Source organism: Pelophylax lessonae, assembly GCF_965119305.1.
Source record: "Pelophylax lessonae genome assembly, chromosome: 1".
NCBI classification, from domain to species: Eukaryota; Metazoa; Chordata; class Amphibia; order Anura; family Ranidae; genus Pelophylax; species Pelophylax lessonae.
The window spans coordinates 611352451-611375468 of record NC_138768.1 but is presented as its reverse complement, the minus strand read 5'-3'; the positions used below and the strand labels follow the sequence as shown (position 1 = coordinate 611375468).

The 23018-nt window shown below is 45.7% G+C and overlaps 1 protein-coding gene across 2 annotated transcripts in view; it reads right to left on the bottom strand.

The window, feature by feature from the left end:
* SEC24B (SEC24 homolog B, COPII coat complex component) overlaps positions 1 to 23018 on the bottom strand; it is a 152728-nt gene that overhangs the window by 77989 nt on the left and 51721 nt on the right. For both annotated transcript variants that reach the window (XM_082263158.1, XM_082263159.1), the window contains 3 exons: positions 20196 to 20279; positions 13263 to 13444; positions 3681 to 3865 (listed from right to left, as the gene is read on the bottom strand). In XM_082263158.1, the coding sequence (XP_082119284.1) occupies positions 3681 to 3865; positions 13263 to 13444; positions 20196 to 20279 (451 nt within the window). The remainder of the gene's footprint in view (positions 1 to 3680; positions 3866 to 13262; positions 13445 to 20195; positions 20280 to 23018) is intronic.

The following is a 23018-nucleotide window of genomic DNA, read 5'->3' as shown; positions in this document are numbered from 1 at the left end:
CGTCCACCCCAAAAAAACTGCCAAAAGGAGAGAGGGGGGACTATACTTACCCTTTCATGGTGCGGTTAATGCTCCAGACAGAATCCTCACTACCGAAGTAGGGGAGCTGTCGGCCAAGGGACCGCTTCGACTCAGACCCAAGCCCGGTCATATGCGACCCTGCGAGACGTTTAACTCGTTGGCCAGCCTCTGTCGGCGAGGCTAGGTTGCGGCCGACCTAGATGGATCTAGATTATCCAGCCCATCGCCCAGGCTGGCAGTTGATTGGAGAAAAAATTGCTAGGACCAGAGATCCCAGCTGGGAGCCTAGGTCCTTACTCCTGACTAGACAGATTAAAACTGATTACCTAGAGCAGAGAGGGAGGTTTATATACCAAGCTGAGAGCCTGGCTGGCTACTTGAAGAGCAAGGATATGGAGGTGACTAAGGGGTCTATCCCCGGGTTCCTCAATAGGCGGACTCCGGGCCGCCTCCTGACCCAAACGGACTTAAATCTGGACCTCCGAAGCGGTCTGCTTCCTTCTGTCATCAGCGGGGTGGCAGAATGGAGAGGATCGGGAGGATCGGAGTGGCTGTGTCTTACACTTGTGCTAGACACTGCGTGCTTGTGCTAGACACAGTGCTTGGTGTCCAGGAGGCGGGACTTTGTAGGACATCCTCTCCGACGGGTAAGCAGAAGAACTCGACTTTTTGTAATCATGCAGCGCTGCAAATGTAAGACACAGCCACTCCAATCCTCCCGATCCTCTCCATTCTGCCCCCCCGCTGATGACTTGACTTTTCATAATCATGCGGTGCTCTAATCCACACTGGTCAATCTGCATTAATGGGGGCATGGGTCACTGGTCACTCTTTATTTATGGGGGTACGCACACTGGTCAATCTGCATTAATGGGGGTACGCACACTGGTCAATCTGCATTAATGGGGGCACACACACTGGTCAATCTGCATTAATGGGGGCACGCACACTGGTCAATCTGCATTAATGGGGGTACGCACACTGGTCAATCTGCATTAATGGGGGTACGCACACTGGTCAATCTGCATTAATGGGGGTACGCACACTGGTCAATCTGCATTAATGGGGGTACGCACACTGGTCAATCTGCATTAATGGGGGCACGCACACTGGTCAATCTGCATTAATGGGGGCACGCACACTGGTCAATCTGCATTAATGGGGGAACGCACACTGGTCAATCTGCATTAATGGGGGCACCCACACTGGTCAATCTGCATTAATGGGGGCATGGGTCACTGGTCACTCTTTATTTATGGGGGTACGCACACTGGTCAATCTGCATTAATGGGGGCACGCACACTGGTCAATCTGCATTAATGGGGGCACACACACTGGTCAATCTGCATTAATGGGGGCACCCACACTGGTCAATCTGCATTAATGCGGGCACGCACACTGGTAGCTCTGCATTAATGGGGGCACGCACACTGGTCGCTCTGCATTAATGGGGGCACGCACACTGGTCGCTCTGCATTAATGGGGGCACGCACACTGGTCAATCTGCATTAATGGGGGCACGCACACCGGTAGCTCTGCATTAATGGGGGCACGCACACTGCTCAATCTGCATTAATGGGGGCACGCACACTGGTCAATCTGCATTAATGGGGGCACGCACACTGGTCAATCTGCATTAATGGGGGCACGCACACTGGTTGCTCTGCATTAATGGGGGCACGCACACTGGCCAATCTGCATTAATGGGAGCACACACACTGGTCAATCTGCATTAATGGGGGCACGCACACTGGTCAATCTGCATTAATGGGGGCACGCACCCTGGTTGCTCTGCATTAATGGGGGCACGCACACTGGTCGCTCTGCATTAATGGGGGCATGCACATGGTCGCTCTGCACTAATGGGGGCACGCACAATGGTCGCTCTGCATTAATGGGGGCACGCACAATGGTCGCTCTTTATTTATGGGGGTACGCACACTGGTCAATCTGCATTAATGGGGGTACGCACACTGGTCAATCTGCATTAATGGGGGCACGCACACTGGTCAATCTGCATTAATGGGGGTACGCACACTGGTCAATCTGCATTAATGGGGGTACGCACACTGGTCAATCTGCATTAATGGGGGTACGCACACTGGTCAATCTGCATTAATGGGGGCACGCACACTGGTCAATCTGCATTAATGGGGGCACGCACACTGGTCAATCTGCATTAATGGGGGAACGCACACTGGTCAATCTGCATTAATGGGGGCACCCACACTGGTCAATCTGCATTAATGGGGGCATGGGTCACTGGTCACTCTTTATTTATGGGGGTACGCACACTGGTCAATCTGCATTAATGGGGGCACGCACACTGGTCAATCTGCATTAATGGGGGCACGCACACTGGTTGCTCTGCATTAATGGGGGCACGCACACTGGTCAATCTGCATTAATGGGGGCACACACACTGGTCAATCTGCATTAATGGGGGCACCCACACTGGTCGCTCTGCATTAATGGGGGCACGCACACTGGTCAATCTGCATTAATGGGGGCACGCACACCGGTAGCTCTGCATTAATGGGGGCACGCACACTGCTCAATCTGCATTAATGGGGGCACGCACACTGGTCAATCTGCATTAATGGGGGCACGCACACTGGTCAATCTGCATTAATGGGGGCACGCACACTGGTTGCTCTGCATTAATGGGGGCACGCACACTGGCCAATCTGCATTAATGGGAGCACACACACTGGTCAATCTGCATTAATGGGGGCACACACACTGGTCAATCTGCATTAATGGGGGCACGCACCCTGGTTGCTCTGCATTAATGGGGGCACGCACACTGGTCGCTCTGCATTAATGGGGGCATGCACATGGTCGCTCTGCACTAATGGGGGCACGCACAATGGTCGCTCTGCATTAATGGGGGCACGCACAATGGTCGCTCTGCATTAATGGGGGCACGCACGCTGGTCACTCTGCATTGGATGGGGGCAAGTTTTGGGGAATGCCTTTTTTTGTTGTTGGCGTTCTGTATTTGGAATTTGAAGGTCACTTTTCCGGACCTCGGACTGAATGTAAAATTTGTGAGTGGACCTTTCAAGTTTACATTTGAGTACCCCTGCCCTATACCAATGACTATTGAGATTCATGTGCCTTTCTGACTCTTTCTTGGTTAAAGAGTCCACTAACTCTGGTAAGAGTTTTTTATTGTACACTGAGGTGGTTGTGCATTCAAGGGCCTTGTGGTGTCTGGAACATCAACTGATTGTGTGGATCAAGATTCCTTTTACTGATTCACTTTTCACTTTGGGAGTACTCAGATCATCGACATTTCTCTGTGGGACTATATATTTATTATTTTTTTACTTTACTGTGTATTAATTTTGGATTTAGTTCACATATATTGTATTTTTATACCTTATATATGTTTAACTTTTAGTGCAGCGCATCAGGTTTACTATTTATTTGTGCACAAGTTATAGATCTATTGTTGTGCCAGGTGCTTTTATGCTTTACAGCGCGGTTTTGTGTTTATACGTACTAGATTACAAGAGACCAGAACTTCTAATTATACTTGCAAATTAATTGTGCACATGTTTGCCAGTCACCAGGGATACACCTTGGAGACCTCAGGCCAGTAGCACAGAGCATTTACATGACTGTGGCGCTTCTATTTCACTCGCAATACTTACTCTGGGTTGCAGTTTAATTTTTTCAGATCTGTGTTCAGGTTTGGTGCTGGAGCAGGCAAGGATGACAAAGGAATAACATTTCTATCTTGAATAAGATTTATAGGTCTCAGGCCTTCTGGCTGTGGAGCCTGTTGTAGACTTAACCCTGATAGGGAAGCTGGCAATTGATTAATCCCACCATAGTGCTAGAAGAAAAAGGAAAACAGAGGTTAATTACCTAAAACTGGGTGACTTCAAAAACAAACAATACCCAGTAAACGGTCTCAGTGATAAAGATAAAAGCACAACTCCAGTCAAAACAGGTTTTTGATGTGGAAAGGTTAAAACTTCAGTCAGGTATTTGTGTCAAATGAACAATACGGTCTTTTATGTGTATTGTCTGAACAGGAAGTGATGACATATTTCTGCAATAAGGATACAGAAAACAAACACACTTAAGTAGAGTGGCGAAGTTTACAAGTTGCATGAAAGTTTTTACTGTCATCTGGGTTTTCCTTTCCAAATAACACCTCAGGCTTTTCAGGTACAAAAAGTGAAGAAAAACTCTTCCCAATGAGATCACAGACATAAATAAAAACCTTGAAATGTTTAAACTCTACTACACTCCATCCAAAATAAGACTTGAGTCAGCCTTTAAAGGGAATGTAAAGTCTAGTTTTTTAAAAAATAACAAACATGCCTATACAGTACTTCTATGCTCTGTATAATAGTCTTGCAAAGAGCAGCCCCAATCCTCTTCTTCTGGGGTGCCCTGCAGGTGTTCCAGGCCCATCATCTTCATCGGGTACCCCCAGGGAAAGCGGCTTTGTCCATTGACATGGGCAGGGTGACTCAGCCCCACCCCCCACTCCTGTGTCACTGGATTCGATTGACAGCATTGGGAGCCAATGGCTCCTGCTGCTATCAATCTATCCAACGAGGAGAGAGAGACAGCGCATGGAGCCACTGCACTCGTGCACATTGCTTGAAGGATCAGATTGGGCTTGGGTAAGAAAAAAAAAAAAAAAAAAAGAAGAGGGGGGGGGGGGGGTCTGGGGGGAACTGCAGCACCGGTTTTTCACCTTAATGCATAGAATGCATTAAGGTTAAAAACCTTGAGGCTTGACAACCACTTTAAAGTGGCTGTAAACCCTTACATATTAGTCAGTGAAGTGACCGACCTCAGGTGATACACAAACATTAAACAAACTCTCCCACATAAGTTGTGTCTATCTGTAGTCTTCTCTACAGCCAAAGTGCAGCATTTTAAAGCTTGTCTGAGAATTTAAAAAAATGCCGGTGGAGAGCTGAAGTACTCTACAGTGCTCAGTGAGGAGGGCTCTGAGAGCTGATTGGAGGAAAGGGACACATCCCAATTCACACACCACACAGAAGCAGAGCTGAGGCTGACAATCAGCTGGAAGTCCCTCCCCTGTCACTTTTTTATCTTGGTTTCAGGAAAACTTGTCAGAAGTAATTCATGCTGATAGAGGAACAAAGCAGCAGACAAAAGGGACACTTATGCTGGCCATACACGTATAGATTTTTGGACGAGAATGTTCGTACAAAAATTCTTTGAACATTTGATGAATGGACAAATGTTATTTGAAAATTGTCTTTTGCTTTTAACATTCAATTTTAAAATGAATGTAATTTCTGAGCCACATACACTGCCCAAAAATGAGTTGATCGAGAAACAGTTTTCTTCCTGCCTCATTTAATTTTCCCATCACTGCAGTCGAAAACGAACATTGATTTGACCCCACTAACAATTAGAAACTCAAACGAATTTTCTTAAAACAAAAATTTCCAAACGAAAATCTATACATGTATGGCGGCCAGCATTAGTGTCCTTATGCGAGACATGTACACACTATAGAGGGATATTCTTTGTTCATATTTAATGTCTGAGGTACACAACCACTTTGTAGCGGTCTTTCCATTCTAAGGTCTAGGGTTCAAATCTCACCAGGAACATTTAGAATGAAACATGAATGCCTTTTCTAGATAGACTGTGTTATGTCTATCAAAATAATTTTCCTTTACACAGGACCTTTTATAAAGAACAATAGGAATCTACTATAATAGTAGTAGGGGCTCATTTATTTAGCGCCAACATATCCTACGGTTCATTACAGAGGACATTGAAAGGTTCAAAAGTCTAACCATGGGGCATTCCCACCAAATGTGGATGTAAGATCCTATTTGCCCGAAGCCCCGCCAGCATCTATCCGAGACTGAGGGGTATGCAATGGCCAGCACTTTTGGGACTCTATACCACCTAGACAACAATTTATAATTGTTCTCCTGTATTTTAGTACTCATCGAGGATGTGTGTGCGATTCTTAACAAGCTCCATTTCTGTAAGTCTATGAAATGGCGTTCTAGCTCTGTTTCCTACTCCCTAAAAAATCTGAGACCTGTGGTAACACTACGCTTATTCAACAACTTATGAGAGATAGAAAGCAAACCTCTATCCATATGCGGTTTATGCCTCAGAGATTCAAAATCAGTGAGAGGTTCCGCCATTCTAATCTCCCGTATGTGGACAGTACAGAAATGCTGTAATTGCTGGTACCTCCAGGTATCTATTGGAAACTCACCATATTCCTCTCAAAGATTACTCAGCGGGCGTAATCTCCCTTTCCACATAAACCTAAGACAGCTAGGGTCTCCGTCAATTGCCCAAGACTTAAAAAAGGACAGTGATTCACCCGGAGGGGGAACCAGCAGAAACCCACCAGCAGTAATAATGGAGAGGTTGTAGGGGGGAGGGCTTCTTGTTTGTTGACTGAGTCCCAGAACTTTAAAGTATGGGTAGTAAGAAAAGAAACAATTTCGGAGGACCCTCTATATGGGTACAGGACCCATGGGGCTTGGCATAGATCATTGCCTGCCAGTGTCTTCTCTATTGTCCCCAAGGTCTTTTGAGTAGTGTGGTGTCTTCAGTGGAGGATTCTGGTTAAGGCAATTGCCCCATAATAATTTCTCAAGTTGGGTAGGCCTAACCCCCCAACCAGTTTAGCTTACAGAGGACACTGAAATGTTCATCAGTCCTTATTGAAGCAAATTGCACTGCAACATTCTATGCTCAAAGGCTAGTTTGCTCAGAAGCCAGATAGCGTACTATGCATGTTTTTGGAAACCCATGCAAGAGAACACACAAACACTAGGACAGTGGTGAAAAACAAAAACAGCCCCCACTGCAAACATGAGCACTATACTTACCTATTCTGAAGCCGCTTCAGTCCAGTCCCAGGCTGAGCTTTCAGCAGCTGCTTCAGTGTGTAGGAGAGGCAGCCTACAACAGAAGCCCCAAAGTAAGTTCATGGGTGGCATCACTTCCCAGCCGTTGTCGACTTTCTCACACAGAAGGTGCCGCTGGAGACCGGACCGGTTTCAGAATAGGTAAGTATAGCGATCTTTTCTTTAATGAGCTAGATAGATTAGCCTTAGAAAGAGGGTAGGAGTAGGTTTAAAAGTAAATTAAATTAAAGTCTCATTTTTTTTTCCTATAAAAGTATCAAACATGTTATATTTACCTGCTCTGTTGTAGTGGTTTTGCACAGAGCAGCCTGGATCCTTCTCTTCTCTGGTCCCTATTCTGCTCTTCTGGCTTGCTGTGGTGGCACCCAAGCCGAGTCAAAGCTACCTGTGTCCATTCAGACAAGGAGCCGAGCCCCTCCCCGCCCCCACTCCTGATTGGCTAGGTGACTTTGATTGACAGCAGCGGCAGGCAATGGTGCCCCTGCTGTGTCAAAGCCAATCAGGAGGTAGAATCTCGGACAGCTGAGAAACTCGTGGACATCACTTGACAGAAAGACCTCAGGTAAGTATTAGGGGGGCTGCTGCACACAGAAGGTTTTTTATCCCAATGCATAGAACAACTCCTTTAGGGTTAGCCTTTACTTTCACTTTAGGATCATGATGAGATGTATTATAGCGCTCTCTCAACTTCAGTAATTTAAAGTGAATGTAAACTAGGGATGCACCGAAATTATCGGCCGAAAATGAGCCTATCCCATTTCGGCCGATAATGGGTTAACATTGTCGAAAATAATGGCCACCGTGAGGAAGGAGGAGGGCGCAGCGCAGGGCAGGTTTTAAAAGTCCCGCCTCTGGCTGGCCGCCCGCCTCTCAATGACGTCCCTACTACTAGATGTGTGCATGAATGGACATACCAGGTGGGGGGGGCGGGGCGAGCGGCCGCTATAGATACTAGAACATTGTGATCCATCCCTGTCAGCTCAGCGCGACTGTGTGAATGAGAAGTGACCTGACACCGGGTGGGGGGGGGGGGGGTGGCCGCTATAGATAGAACTATGTGATCCATCCCTGTCAGCTCAGCGCGACTATGTGTGAATGAGAAGTGACCTGACACCGGGCGGGGGGAGCGGCCGCTAATAACTGTAACTATGTGAGCTTCACTTCACTGTCAGGCATGTATCTCCGCTGACAGTGAAGGCTCACATAGTTACAGTTATTAGCGGCCGCTCCCCCCGCCCGGTGTCAGGTCACTTCTCATTCACACATAGTCGCGCTGAGCTGACAGGGATGGATCACATAGTTCTACCTATAGCGGCCGCTCGCCCCGCCCTCCCGCCATGTCACTTCATTCAACACAGATCGTAGTAGTGACATCACCGGGAGGCGGGCCGCGGGCCAGAGGCGGGACTTTTGAATGAAGGACACCCGAGGAGGAGGGACGCTGAGCCAGGGGGGGGGGGGGGGGAGGGTGTACTGCCGAGGGGGACGCTGAGGCAGTGGGGGGGTGGGGGGGACTAAGAGAGCTGAGGCAGCTTACCAATGGTTTTGGTATTATGAAGCATGAGGGGGTTAATGTATTGTCACTGCTGGTCACTCATCTATTAGTGACCGACCAGTGGCAGGTAATTAAACCCTTTGTGCTGCATTAGTGCAACCAGTTCCAGTGTTAATTAACACTGGTTGCACTGACACTGGTTGCACTAATACAGCACAAAGGGGTTAATTACCTGCCACTGGTCGGTCACTAATAGATGAGTGACCAGCAGTGACAATACATTAACCCCCTCATGCTGCATAATACAAATACCATTGGTAATTAAATTAACCTCTTGCCAACCCATTACAGTACATATACTGTGACAGGGTGGCAGCAACAGGTGTACGTCGCTACCTGTTTTTGGTGTATGCCCCTGTTCTATCTATTTTAATTTTTTTTGGGGGAAAAAGTCATTTTCGGTTTCAGTTTTCGGTCAAGGGCATCCTGCATTTTCGGTCCAAAATTTCCATTTCGGTGCATCCCTAATGTAAACCCTATTCATGAAATCTGACCTATGCACATATATCTGTAGTGTTTACCTATATCTCTCCAATGCTCTGCGACCCTTGTCTTTCTGCTGTACCATTCCTCGGTTATCAGCATGATAACTTCTGACAAGTTCTCCGACACAGGAGATAAAAGCAGCTGGAAATTTGTGTCAGAGTGGGTGCATAGAGATAGATAAGCAGAGAACTGGTCTATTCACCGCACAGCTCTGTAGGTTTCTTCGTTACCCTGCCTATATGGAGAGGGGGTGTGTGCCTTTCCTTCAATCATCTCACACACCCTCCCACTGCTGAAACAGGAAGAGAAAATTCTAACACGATGTGCACTTTCTAAACCGTGTAGAAAGCTCAAGACAGCAGATATGCAAGTAAAACTTATGTAGGAGGATTTGTTTAATCTCTGTGTGTCATCTGAGGCTGTTCACTTTACTGGGTATATTGTGAGGGTTTACATCCACTTTAAAGCACTTTCATCAAACCTTTTTTTTTTTACCTTGTAATTCTTAAGAATTCCTAAGTAAAGGGTAGGGTATTCTGTAACATTCACAAGGTACACACTGAAAACTATCTGCACCTAAGAAGATTCATAGCTGATCCTGGATTATCCTCATAAGTCATAACAAAAAAAAACATGATATGCCTCTCAGACAATAATGTGACAGGCCCACGGTTTAGTGACCCAATTCACAATAATGTGCATTACGTGTATGTTCACTGGGTGAGTATAATGCTAAAGGGCTTCCAAGTCCCCAATAATTATACTAGCGATCCCTTACAAATTGTTTTGAATGGGCTGCATTTTCCTAATCTGCAAAGACTGTTCATAATTGTTTGTTAAAGTCCTCTACCAAGACACATTAACAAACCAGTACACAGGAATTAATAGTAATGTAGACATTGACAGCTTAAAGTAGTATTAAACCCAAAACGAATATATATTGCAGCCTACAAATCAAATGTGGCAGCTGCATTTGTTTTCTTTTTTAAGGCTTTTTTAACCTCTGTTTTTACGTGGTTATATGGCCACTAAACACACTTCCAGTAATAGGGTGCCTACACGCTGAATAAAGGCGCAACTGAGACATCTTTGGCCAGCAGCATTGTCAGTCGGGGGGGGGGGGGGGGGGAGCGTAGCACTAAATACACTAGCAGATTAAGATACAGCAACAGTTCTGTTCCTTTTGGGATAAAGGTTTTACAATGTGGGGGGAAAAAGCAGATCGTTGTAAGCACAACTGTCAGTGGTAAATGGTTTGTCTCAACCCTCTAAGTGCCACATCTTTAGGACAGCTAAGTCTGTAAAAAAAACACAAGAGACTTACTGGCAGAATTACCAGGTGAAAAGAAAGAAAGCATAAAATTAATGTAGCAACCACATCTAAGAATTGGTTAGTTGCAATAAAATAAATGTTTGTTTTTGGGTTTAATACTGCGTTTGGCATTTAATGACTTACTGCGCTTAAAGTGATACTAAAGTATGACAAACATGTCATACTTACCTGCTCTATGCAGTGGTTTCGGGTCCCTCTTCAGCTCTCCTGGCCCCTGCCTCCCTTTGAGTGCCCCCCACAGCAAGCAGCTTGCTATGGGAGCACACAAGCCAAGCAGCAGCTCTGTGTGTCCATTCGGATACAGGCCGTGGCACGGCCCCGCACCCTCTCTCTCCTCATTGGCTTACTGACTGATTGACAGCAGCAGGAGCCAACGGCAGTACGCTGGTGTCTCAGCCAATGACGCTCCTGCAACATCACTGGATTAAGATGGAACTCAGTTAAGTATTAGGGGGCTGCTGCACACAAAAGGCATTTTACCTTCATGCATAGAATGCATGAAGATAAAAAACCTTCTGACTTTACAACCCCTTTAACTGTGCAGGGACAGAAGAGCAAATAGCTTTTTAGGAGGAGATCCATAATGAAGGCCTATGTGTTTTTTGAGGCTATCTTTCCCTGAAAGGTAACCTCCAGTTTTACCAAACGCCATTCTTTAACATCTACTGGACAAACTGTTTAAATCTAGAACATATTACCAGATTTCGCTCCTTGTTTTCAGAACCCGGGAGAGCTGCTGATATGCTAATTAGCAAATCTCCTAACACAGGCACCCAAAATAATTTGTAGCCTTTCTCGGGTGCACTCATACTGGCATGTGCTCAGAATGGCACCCTGCCCAGGACCACTTGGAAGAGGTGGTTCACTTGTGGTCCTGAATGATTTGTTCCAGTGTGAGCACAAACCGTGTTTGAGCACAGAACTCCTCATAGACCTCTGAGCACAGAAGCAGATATCATTGTGATCTGGGTGGCAGGAGGTGATTAGGTGTGCCCAGGAACATTTATTTACATGCCCACTGTTAGTGAGAAATGTGTGAAATGTGGATAAGAAAATTTCCTAAAACCTTGACGACAGCCTTGTACTCACCTGATTGGGCATCCTCACTTCCGACTCACTTCTCCCTCCTGGGCCCCTAGTAGGGTTCAAGGCTCCCTCCGGACACCTGCTGCTACCTCCCCCCCAAGTCCCTCCCCTACTTACCCTACTTTCTTCCAGACCTGTCAAACCAGCCCCCCCCCCCCCACTCGGCCCCTGGCGTACCCACTTAAGAGCTATACCTAGGTTCTGGTTGAGACCCCTTCTGTGTGGGGGTCCATCCACGCAGCGTGGCCACAGCCACACCTACAGTTTCAGCGTACCATCATTGCATCCCAGACGGCACGTCGGGTCGATCCCATATATGTATTGCATTTGTTACATGTTGTTTGTATGTTATATACAGCAGTTTTGTATACAGCAGTTTTGTATCTCAATGTGCCTTGTTTTCTCTAGGCATGTACCTACTATTTTCACTGCATATTGCTGTAACATGTTTTTTTTTTGCCTTTAATAAAAATATTTTACAAGAAAATTTCCTAAAAGGTCAAAAATACTGCAACAATTTTCATCAAAATGTTCAAATCACATCTCACCCATTTCAAAAACTCTCCCAGATTTTAATGTGTTCCCTTTTGGGGATATTGACATTAGGTAACAGTCTGAGACCGAATGTGAAGTTAGAACAGCTATCAGTTTATTTTTATTTTTTATTGCTCCGTTCTCAAAATAGGAGGGATAGGGGAAGTCTAAAAACTAACTCCTTCCCACCAACAATCTGTAAATCAACTTTGCCCAGCACCGTACCAAAAAAACATTAATAAAGGTCCTCCCCTATTAGAACCAGCAGCTGCTCTCAATTCCTGCTATCAGGGCTAACCAATCAAATCCTAGCTGGGGTCCCTACTGAAGATTGGGTACTGATCAAATTGGCTCCAGATAATGTTATCACTATGTCAGCTCTGACATAGGTTGATTTACTAAAGGTAAATAGGCTGCACTGCAAGGGTAGTTGCAGTTGCTCTAGATCTGAGGGGAACATGCAAAGAAAATAAAAAAAACTGCATTTTTGCTTGCACATGATTAGATGATAGAAATCAGCAGAGCTTTCCCTAATTTCAGAGCTTTAATGGCATCCCAGTCTTAGCCTGCAGGATTCAATATGGAGTTGCCCCACCCTTTGCAGCCATACCAGATTAAACTCATCTGGGAAGGCTGTCTACAAGGTTCAGGAGTGTGTCTATGGGAATGTCTGACCATTCATCCAGAAGCACATTTGTGAGATCAGGCACTGGTGTGGACGAGAAGGCCTGGCTCGCAGTCTCTGCTCTAATTCATCCCAAAAGGTGTTCTATCAGGTTGAGGTCTGGACTATGTGCAAGCCAGTCAAGTTCCTCCACCCCAAACTTGCTCATCCAGGTCTTTATGCATCACTTTTGCAAAAAAAAAAAAAAAAAAAAAAAAAAAGTATTTTGTTAATTTGCCAGCACATAGGAAAAACAGAGCATGTTTTATCACATACAAATATCATATGTTCTTTATATATATATATATATATATATATATATATACACACACACATACACATATACACACATATACATATACATACACACACATACATACACAATTTATTTGGGTGCAAGTTTGCAATACATAGTGAAATAATTGCAAATTAGAGTAACAAGTTAACAGACACACGCTAATACTGCAAAATTTAGCCTAAGCATCCAGGCATCAATGGCCTCGGGCCAGGAGATTGTTAAGGACAGTGGCCACCAGGGTTTTGGTTTTTTTAATGTCCCCTTGGGCACACAGAAAGCAATAACAGTTTAGAGTCATGATGCCCAATACATGGAAAGGGTCAAAAAGGCATATGAAATGCCCACCATAAAAACCTTAAATGCAGAAATAAAACACTTACAGAAGGATACTGTGGGTAAACTGGCTTGTGAACAGGAGTATTTGACTGGGAGCCATGTGGGCTTGCTGAATTTTGATATCCAGGTTGGAGAGCTGGGTATCCATGGCCAAATGGTTTTGAGGGTCTTGATGTATGTTGAATGGCATTAACATGAGCAGTACTATTTGTTGCTGCGGGCATCTCTGCAAATACAAACATAGCACTTGTAATAAGGACAATAAGCAAAAATAGGATTTTTTATACTCACCGTAAAATCCTTTTCTCTGAGTTCATTGACAGACACAGCTCCATATTCTTTACCATATGGTTATGCTGCCCTCTACAGGAGAACTAGGCAGACAACACAAAAGCTTGGCTACGCCCTGTGGGTTGTCCCCAGCTGGCATAATCCCCCTCTCTGCTTAGAGATATTCAGTTTTGTAACAATCAGTAACAGAAGCATAAAAACTCCTTAGAGGGGTGGATGCAGTGTCTGTCAATTAACTCAGAGAAAAGGATTTTACGGTGAGTACAAAAAATCCTATTTTCTCTTCCGTTCATTGACAGACACAATGGGACGTCCTTATTCTTTACGATAGGTACGTCCCAAAGCAGTGCCAAACATAAGGGTGGGAACAACAAACCCAAGGCTAAACACAAGCCAATCCAGGTAATAGTAGCTCAACTAGAACAACAGGAGCCCAACCTGAAATACACCCTCAAGAGGGAAAAACAGACCCTCTAAAATTGCAGGCTGCAAAACTTTGCGGCCAAAGGAGGCAAACGCAGATACCAAAACATCCACTTTGTAAAACTGTGAAAAAAAGTACGTACCAACCACCAAGTGGACGCCGTGCACACCTGCGCCACTGATGCCTGATGACGGAAGGCCCAAGAAGCACTAAGTGCCTGAGTAGACTGTGCCATCACAGGGAAAGGGGGGAACCCGATCCCTAAGCGAATAAGCCTGGGTCACCGTCTGTCTGATTCAACTGGAAATGGTAGCAGAGGAAGCCCCTTCCGTGGCCGTCCTTAAGCACAAAGAGACAGTCTGAGCTCTGAAAGGACTCCCTGGCTGTCAAATAGATCTGAATAGCTCAAACATCCAGGAGTATGCCAGGCATATTCCCTGGGATGAGCTGGCCTGGGACACAAGGACAGCAGCACAATGTCCTCATTCAAATGGAAATCAGTGACAACCTTTGGGAGAAACGATGGCCGTGGTCACAGGACCACCTTATTCCTGTGAACTACCAGATAGGGAGAAAGACAAGACAAAGCCACCAACTCTGACACCCTGAGAACAGAGGTGATAGCCACCAAAAAAGCCACCTTTGTAACAGCGTAAGTAAAGGGATCTACCGTATGTCTTCAAAGGGAGGTTTTTAAAAAACCAACAGAACTAGGTTTAAATCCTATGGGTGGCAGAGGAGAACGTACAAGCCGAGTAAAATGACGAAACCCTTGAAGGTATGTACGCACCAATGAATGGGAAGCCAAAAGGTCTTAAAATTTTAAAAAAAGACTGCAAAGGCAGACACTTGGCTTTTCACGGTGCTCAAGCCAGTTTCTGATCAATACCCTGTTGATAAAAGGCCAGTACCCGAGCCACCGCAAAGGAACAAGGATGGACTGCTCGAACCTCACCCCAGGAAATGTACGCCTTTTAATGTACGTCTGAGCCAAACAAGCCCCCGTCCAGCAGCTGACTCTCAGCAGCCAGGCCGCCAAAGCCAGTGACCTAAAATGGGATGGAAGATTGGCCCTTGAGACAACATATCGTCCCTGAAAGGAAGCCTCCAGTAGACGTCGGCGACTAGTCACACCAGGTTGGCATACCAAGACCGACCAGGCCAGTCCGGAGCCATCAGAATGCCCGGAATCCCTTCGGCCTTGATCCTGCGTACAAGTCGCGAAAGAAGCTGGAGCAGAGGAAAGACGTAAATCAGATTGTACCGGCGCCATGGAGTCATCAGAGCGTCCGTGGCGTCTGCCAGGAGATCTCGTGACCTGGCCACGAACCTCGGCATCCTTCTGTTGAGCAGAGATGCCAACAGATACACCTCGGGAGTGCCCCACCATAGAAAAATCTGATGAAACACGTCCGGATGAAGGGACCATTCCTCTTGGTCTAACGCCTAATGACTGAGGTAATCCGCCTGCCAATTTTCCACAATGAAAATGTGTGCGGCGGAGAGGGCTGGAATGAACTGTTCTGCCAATCTCCAGCACCTCCAGGGCCGCTAACACACTCTTTGTGCCACCCTGGTGAGCCACACAAGCCATGGCTGTGGCGTTATCTAACCGAATCTGCACCAGGAGCCCCCAGAGCTGCTCCGTCCAATGACCCAGGCAAAGCTTGATTGCTCAAAGTTCCAAGACATTAATGGGCATCTGTAGCAAGGTCCGGGAGCACAGCCACAAGACCAGAGAACACTTTGTCATCCGACTCAGAAAAATCACCTTGTCCAGCGACTTGGGACACTTGTCCCATTTGACCAGAATCTCCTTTTGAAGGAGTCTCGTGTAGAACTGTTAAAACTGAACCACCTTGAAGGTCGACACCATCAGGCCCAACACTCGCATGCAGGCCCGTATGGGCTAGCAACAGTTAAATCCCCTGGTCAGAAACAGGGCAATTCCTGAAAATTCAGAAGCCACCCAATCTACCACAAAGTCTAGAGAGTAATGACCACATTGACCATTAGGAACCACGGAAAATCTGCTTACAAGGGGAGGTTGCCCAGGTACCCCAGCACAGCAATCCCCCGCTGACGCAGCAACACTAAGACCGGGGCCAACACTTTCGTGAAGAACCGAGGAGCGGAGGCTAGACTGAAGGGTAACGCCACCAACTGATAGCGCCTCTTTCTCACAGCAAAGTGGAGGAAACACTGATGCCATGTGCAAATTGGCATGTGCAGGTAGGCATCTTTGACATCTAATAAAGCCAGGGAACCCCCTTGATGCAGGGACGCCGCCACTGTCCAAAAGGACTCCATACTGAATTATTGCACCCACACAAAACGGTTCAGGGCCTGAGGTCCAGAATTGGAAGAACTTGCCCTCCTTCCTGGAAGCCAAGACAGGGTATGAAAAAAAAATAACAAAGGGTCCAGCGAGGTACTATGAACAGTTAAATTAAAGAGCTGCAGGCACTAATCACCATCTCATATAGAAGTGCTGTACAAATACCAAACTACAATTGTGCTGCGCTTCAACCAAAACTGAAACAAACCAATAATAAAAGTGTAATTAAAGTTAGACCTTTGCACAAAGGTTGACTGCAATCCCAATTGTTATAAATCATAAAAACATCATGCTTAACCGGTGCTAAATAAATACATGCCGTAATTAAAATGAAAATAAAATTAGAATAAAAATTAAAAATATAAAAAAAAATAGTCCACAACAGTGTAGTTTATAATAACCGTGAAAAATATCCCAGTCATCAGTCTTCTTCTTTATTCAAAAATACTCAATCCTTCTCCCTTTGTGGGTGTTCCAATATAACAAATCCGTGTTTCACCACAAGCGTGCTCCCTTCAGTTTAACTCTCACCTTCAGCAATGCGACCTTGTAATTAAGCTTGGTCAGAATATACACTGTTTGACCTCTCCTGAGCTCGAGCAGAAGTTGCCAAAAAGGTGTCAACGATTGCTCTTTTTACATCACCCCACTCCGCTTGTTGATATCCAGGTACCATAAGTGAAAAAAAAAAAAAAAAAAAAGAAAATAGCAATAGTGCTTATACCTTTTAAAAACAATATCTTTATTTAAAAAGCAAATGCTAGGTAATTTGTTATTTTGTACTGGTTCTCTCATACACCTGTTAGTAGCAACCATGGAGATATTTTCATTTCTTGAGAATAGAGAGATCAACTTAGAGGAAGTATTCTCGGATAAAGTGAATAAGGATAATAACGTTGCATATCTATTCAGGAAACTAGGACACCTTATGGATTAAAAAAAAATATTTTGTGGGATATCTCCACTATGGAGCAATTTATGAAGGAAAACATGGTTCCCAAAACTTAGATGGGATATTCCCATAAGTGATGGCTTAATAGAGGAGAAGGACATTGAGGAATGGTTTACGTTCTATAATAGAAAGGGAAAGGAGGTTAAGGAATTCCTTGTTAAACGTAAACAAAGGAAATTAAGAACAATGGAGACGCAAATTAGGGAATTAAAAACCAAAAATAGAGCCATTGAATGAAACTGAATTCACTATAAAGGTAAAACACCAAAAATAAAAAATACTAGAGGGATCAAAGGGACTATCAAAAGAAACACCAGAAAGGGATATAATAAGGGGTGAATAGAACATTGGAATTTAGGACACCAAACACACAAGGAAGACATTAAAACACAGCACCAATAAATCGGGGATCATATAATCTCAAGAATGAGAGGGATCATGACCAACAGCAACAACACAATAGAGGTCTGAAAAATGGAAAATCTGTCCTAATGCAGGACCTTACTAGGAGGCCCTACAACTACTATCAGCAAGATAACCGGGGATACCAACAATATGGAGGAAGATAAACAATATAACTATGGACATCCACAGAATAGGGGTAATTGCAACAGGGGACCCCCCAACCAACACTCCAATTATAGAGGGCAACACATCAGGAGGTCCATATCAGAATAGGGGTCTGCAACAAGGACAGTACCAGCAAGGGCAACCCCCTCGAGGCCCGACACCAGGGGGATACCAGCAACATCCGTGGCCCCGAAACCAACAAAGACGTCCCCCCACCCCAGCTATGGATGGGGGAAAACTTTAATGCCTAAAGGCCTTGTCAGCAGGTCTGGAGAAGCCTGCTCTCTGATTGCTAGACCAAGGCCGATAGAAACCTCCCAAAGAGGCTTCAAGGGGTTTAGAACCTTTTTATGAAGTCCCTGAGGGATGAAAAAACGTATTTTGGGCTGAAAAGGAAGTCCCCTTCCCAGACTGTGGAAGGAAGGTACTCCTACCCATGTCAGACTCCTAATGATGTCACCCAGGGTAGCCCCGAATGTAAGATCTCCCTGAAAAGGCAATTTAGACAGAGCCTTCTTGGAGGTTTGATATGTAGACCAACACTTTAGCCACAAAATACGCCTAAGCAACACTGCGGAGACAGATAGCTTAGAGACTCACAGGTACCGCATCCAAAGATGCATCGCAGACAAACTACAGTCCCTGGATAAACTGATCTGCCAGTTTGCCATAGGCAGGGGGAAACTGCCGCCCCCCCATGGCCAGACACAAAAGCGTTGCCCACCCCGTCAGAGTCTGAAACACCAGAACAGAGGCAAAAAGAGGCTGCAATAAGGCACCAGCCATAGTAAACAGATAACGGGCCTTAGAGATTCTGCTCGCCTGTCAGCCATATTCCTAAAAGCCAGGGATGCTACTGCCCAAAACATGGTGGCCTTAGTCAACCTGGAAATAGGGGAACCCACCACCGGGGGTACTGTCCATTTCCTCAGAGGCGACTCCTCAAAGGGATACCAGATTGCAAAGCATCTTGGGACTAACAGGGGTCGTATTGGACACACCCAGCGCCTATAGACACAATTGTCAAAATAAGCTAGATAAGTGAACATCATAACAGCACGAGACGGCTTGCGAGTGACAAATGGAACAGATATGACCGCAGCAGCCTCGGCTGCATCCTCCAATATAAATGGCCCCTGCACAGATGCAATCAGTGCATCTACCATCGCCAGGAAAATGTTGGACTCAGACCCCGTAGGGTGGTCCCATCCGCAACGACCGAACCAGATGCAGGATCTGATGAGATGAGGGAGGGCTGGGTGTCGCATTTGCTAGGCCAAAGCCCAATTCCATCCTTACCCCTCACAGGAGGGCGTTGACTGAAGCCCACAAAAAAAAAAAAGGGGGGTCCCCCGCGGGCTCCATTCCAAGGAAGCCGCAAACGGGACCCCACTAAGGGGCCGTCCACCGCTGATGCGGGAAGACCCACAGACAGGCTACCACCACAGTGCCACTAGGAAAGGTGGATGCTCCACAGTATCATGGCAGTTAAACCTGCCTGGGATCCTGTTCTAACCCCCAGAGCCGTCCTGCCAGAAGGGTGCAGTCTAGTAGGCCGCAGCCTAAATTTTACAGGTGCTCGGCCCAGTAGGCCGTAAAGCCATGGCCTGAAGTTCCGGCCGCAGGAGCGTGATCCGCACAGAACCTGTAATCAGACCAGGGAGTGGAGGGGAGACTGATGTCCCAGGGTACAATAATAGCTTTAGCTGCGGCAACTGGGGCCACCTCATCCAGGATCCAGCTAGTAGGCCACAAAGCAGCAGCATACATTTTTGGCCTGCCCGACCGTATGGTACACACGCGAATACCAAGCAATTCAACCCCCAGGCACACCAGCTGTCCCAAAAAGACTCAAAAAAAGGCCACCCATCCCATAGCAAGTCCACCGAGGGTGACCGGGGGACAGTACGCCCACAGGCACAGAGGCCAGGGGCACCTACAGCCTGGGCATCAACCAAGCTAATGAGCACGGGCAGGCAAGCCAGAAGGAGCGCTGCATCTCAGGCCGAGACCCAGTCGTATGTGACCCTGCGAGACGTTTAACTCATGGGCCAGCCACTGTCCAGCCCAGCAGGGAGACTAGGTCATACTCCTGAACTAGGCAAACAAAAACAGAGCATCTCTAAGCAGATAGGAGGATTATGCCACCTGAGGATAGCCCACGGGGAGTAGCAAAGCTTTTGTGTTGTCTGCCTAGTCTTATTCCTGTAGAGGGCAGCATAACCCTATTGTAAAGAATATGGAGCTGTGTCTGTCAATGAATGGAAGAGAAAATGTAAGTTAAATAGGCAAAGCTGTAACTAAATCAAAATATATATTTCTTGAATACACAAAGGATGAAATTGACCTTACTCCTAAATTTGTAATAAAAGACATAAGGGTAAATAAATAGAAATAATTACCTGTGCATCCTCCTCCTTCTAGGACATCATAATTTTTTGGCTCAGACGACGCACTGCTAGTGGTGGAAGAGCTTTCATCAATACCTGAAACACAAACACTAACATTGCAACGTGCAAAATCTACCATGGAAGTCAGTCATATTTTAATACAAGAAAGTTCTAATTGGTAAGTATTTTTTTTAAAATGTACCCTGCACGTGGGGCCAGATGTATGAAAGTCTATCAAAGAGTACAATGCCCATAGAAACCAAACCAATCAGTACAAAGAGTTGTAAGCTGGTTGCTGTAGACACAAAGAATACTTAAGACCCAAGTGTGATTCACTTTATTTAAAAAACCCAAAATGCGATGTGATGATCTCCCCTCCCACCTTCAAAAAAAAAATATTCGACCCCAGCTTCCAGGCCCTTCCCATAGGTGCTCATGACATCACTGGGCTTTCTTCTGCGATTCTCAAAAAAACGAAGGATCCCAAATTTCCTGAGATGATGTTTCAGCATTGCACAGGTACATATTCTTATAGGGGATTTTGGAATCTCGGCTTTCTATGGATCCTGAGGGAACGTCCAGTGATGTCACCCTTGCGTGCCAGAAGTTGGTGTAGGATAATTATTTTTCCTCGCCATTTGAAATCACGTTTGTTTAATAAAAACGCTTCTTTACATGCAAACAAAAAAAATAATGTTAAGTCCAGCAGTGCTTATGTAGGTGCTCTGCTGAATGGTGCTAAAACTAGTTTTTAACCTTCTTAAAGCTAAAGTGATCTAACTCAAATTAGCTGTACTACCAGCTTCTAAATTTGCAAGTGAAATCTCTCCAGCATTAAAAATCTGCTTTCCTCTTTTTGACAAAACATTACCCAATGTGAAGCATCACTTGAGAGGTCTATTTCAGCATCCCACACGTGCTATAGCACCTATCTGAATCAGACCCATGGGCTGTTGTGAATGTGATGACTCTCGCATTAAAAGACAAATACATACTAGTAGTGTATCATACAAACAGACTCTTGGCATTGAGACAGTAACACATTTCCCTTATTAACAGGTGTGCCTCCGATAGTGAAACCACACTGAGATCAAAGGTTAAGATAGAGGTGTGCAGAATGTCCTGTGGTTTTCTGTGTTTGCTGGCTGTGGGTCCTACAAAATCCCCTCTGCAGCTGCCATTACTAGCACATTCTCACATGAACAAAGAATGATGTGACACCTGCAACCAGCAGATCTCGGCAATGGGGACTCTGGCCTATTTAAAAGGCAGAAAAGCAGTACGTTTTACCTTTATAACAACTGAGGAATAGATCTGCAGCCCTACACTAGGCTCCTCTACAAAAGAAATTGTGTCAAGCAATCTCTTTTAAATGATGGAAGCTAAGCTTTGTCCATTGTTCACGCAATGAACATAAAGAAAAAAATGGATTTTTGTCTTACCGTAAAATCCTTTTCTCTGATGTTCATTGACGGACACAGCTTCATATCTTCTTTGACAGATGGGTTATGCTGCTCTTCCTAGGAATGGGACACTAGGCGGAAAAGGGTTAACAAAGCTTGACTACGCCTATAGGGCAGTCCCGGGGGTATACTCCCACTTCTAGGAACCCAGTTTCGTAACAAGCAGTGTCAGAAGAATACATAACCCAACTCAACAGAGGGGTGGGTGCTGTCAGTCAACGAACACGAGAGAAAAGGATTTTATGGTAAGACAAAAATCTAGTTTTCTCTTTCGTTCATTGAAGGACATAGCTTCATATATTCTTTGACAGATGGGATGTCCCAAAGCAGTGTCAGCATGAGGGGTGGAAAAAACACAGCAATAAACATATTTCCCAAAAAGGGCTAAACTTAGCAAACCAGGTAAAACCAGGAGCTCAACCAGGAACAACAGGAGCTCACCTACCAGTAAAAACACCTTCAGGAGGCAGAAGTTTCTGCCACAGCAGCCTGCAAAACTTTGCGGCCAAACGCAACATCTGCAGATGCGAAAATTTCCACCTTGTAGAACTTGGTGAATGTGTGTACAGATGACCAGGTGGCCGCCTTGCAAACCTGGACCACTGACGCCTGATGACGAAAGGCCCAGGAGGTACTAAGTGTCCTTGTAGAATACGCCTTAACAGGAAAAGGTGGAACCTGACCCTTAATCGAATAGGCCTGTCTGCCTGATCCATCTGGAAATGGTTGCAGCAGATGCCGCCTGCCCATTACAGGGACTATCCGTAAGGATAAACAAGGAATCCGATTTGCGAATTGACTCAGTCACCGTCAAGTACACCCTGATGGCTCGGACCACATTCAAGGAATGCAAGGCAATTTATTTTGGATGTTTTGGCCTAGGACACAACGAAGGCAACACGATGAGTTCGTTTAAGTGAAACCCCAAACGACCTTAGGAAGGAATGACTGACAGGGACATAGCACCACTTTGTCCCTGTGATCCACCAGGTAAGGTGACCGACAGGACAATGCAGCCAGCTCAGAGACCCTGCGTACAGAAGTAAGAGCTACCAAGAAAGCCACTTTCTGTGACAAGGTAAGCAGAGGAAGTTCACAAATATTTTCAAAGGGCGGTTTCTGAAGAACCGACAGTACCAGATTAAGATCCCACGGGGGGACCAGGACCAGTACAGGAGGAGCCAAGTGGCAAATTCCCTGCACGAAGGTGTGAACCAAGGAATTTGTGGCCAACGGCCTTTGGAAGAAAATAGTCAAGGCTGAAATCGGGCCCTTAATGGTGCCCAAGGCCAAACACTGATCTACACCTCTTTGTAGAAACTCCAGCAGACATGATACCGAAAAGGAACGAGGGAAACCCCCCCGAAACTCC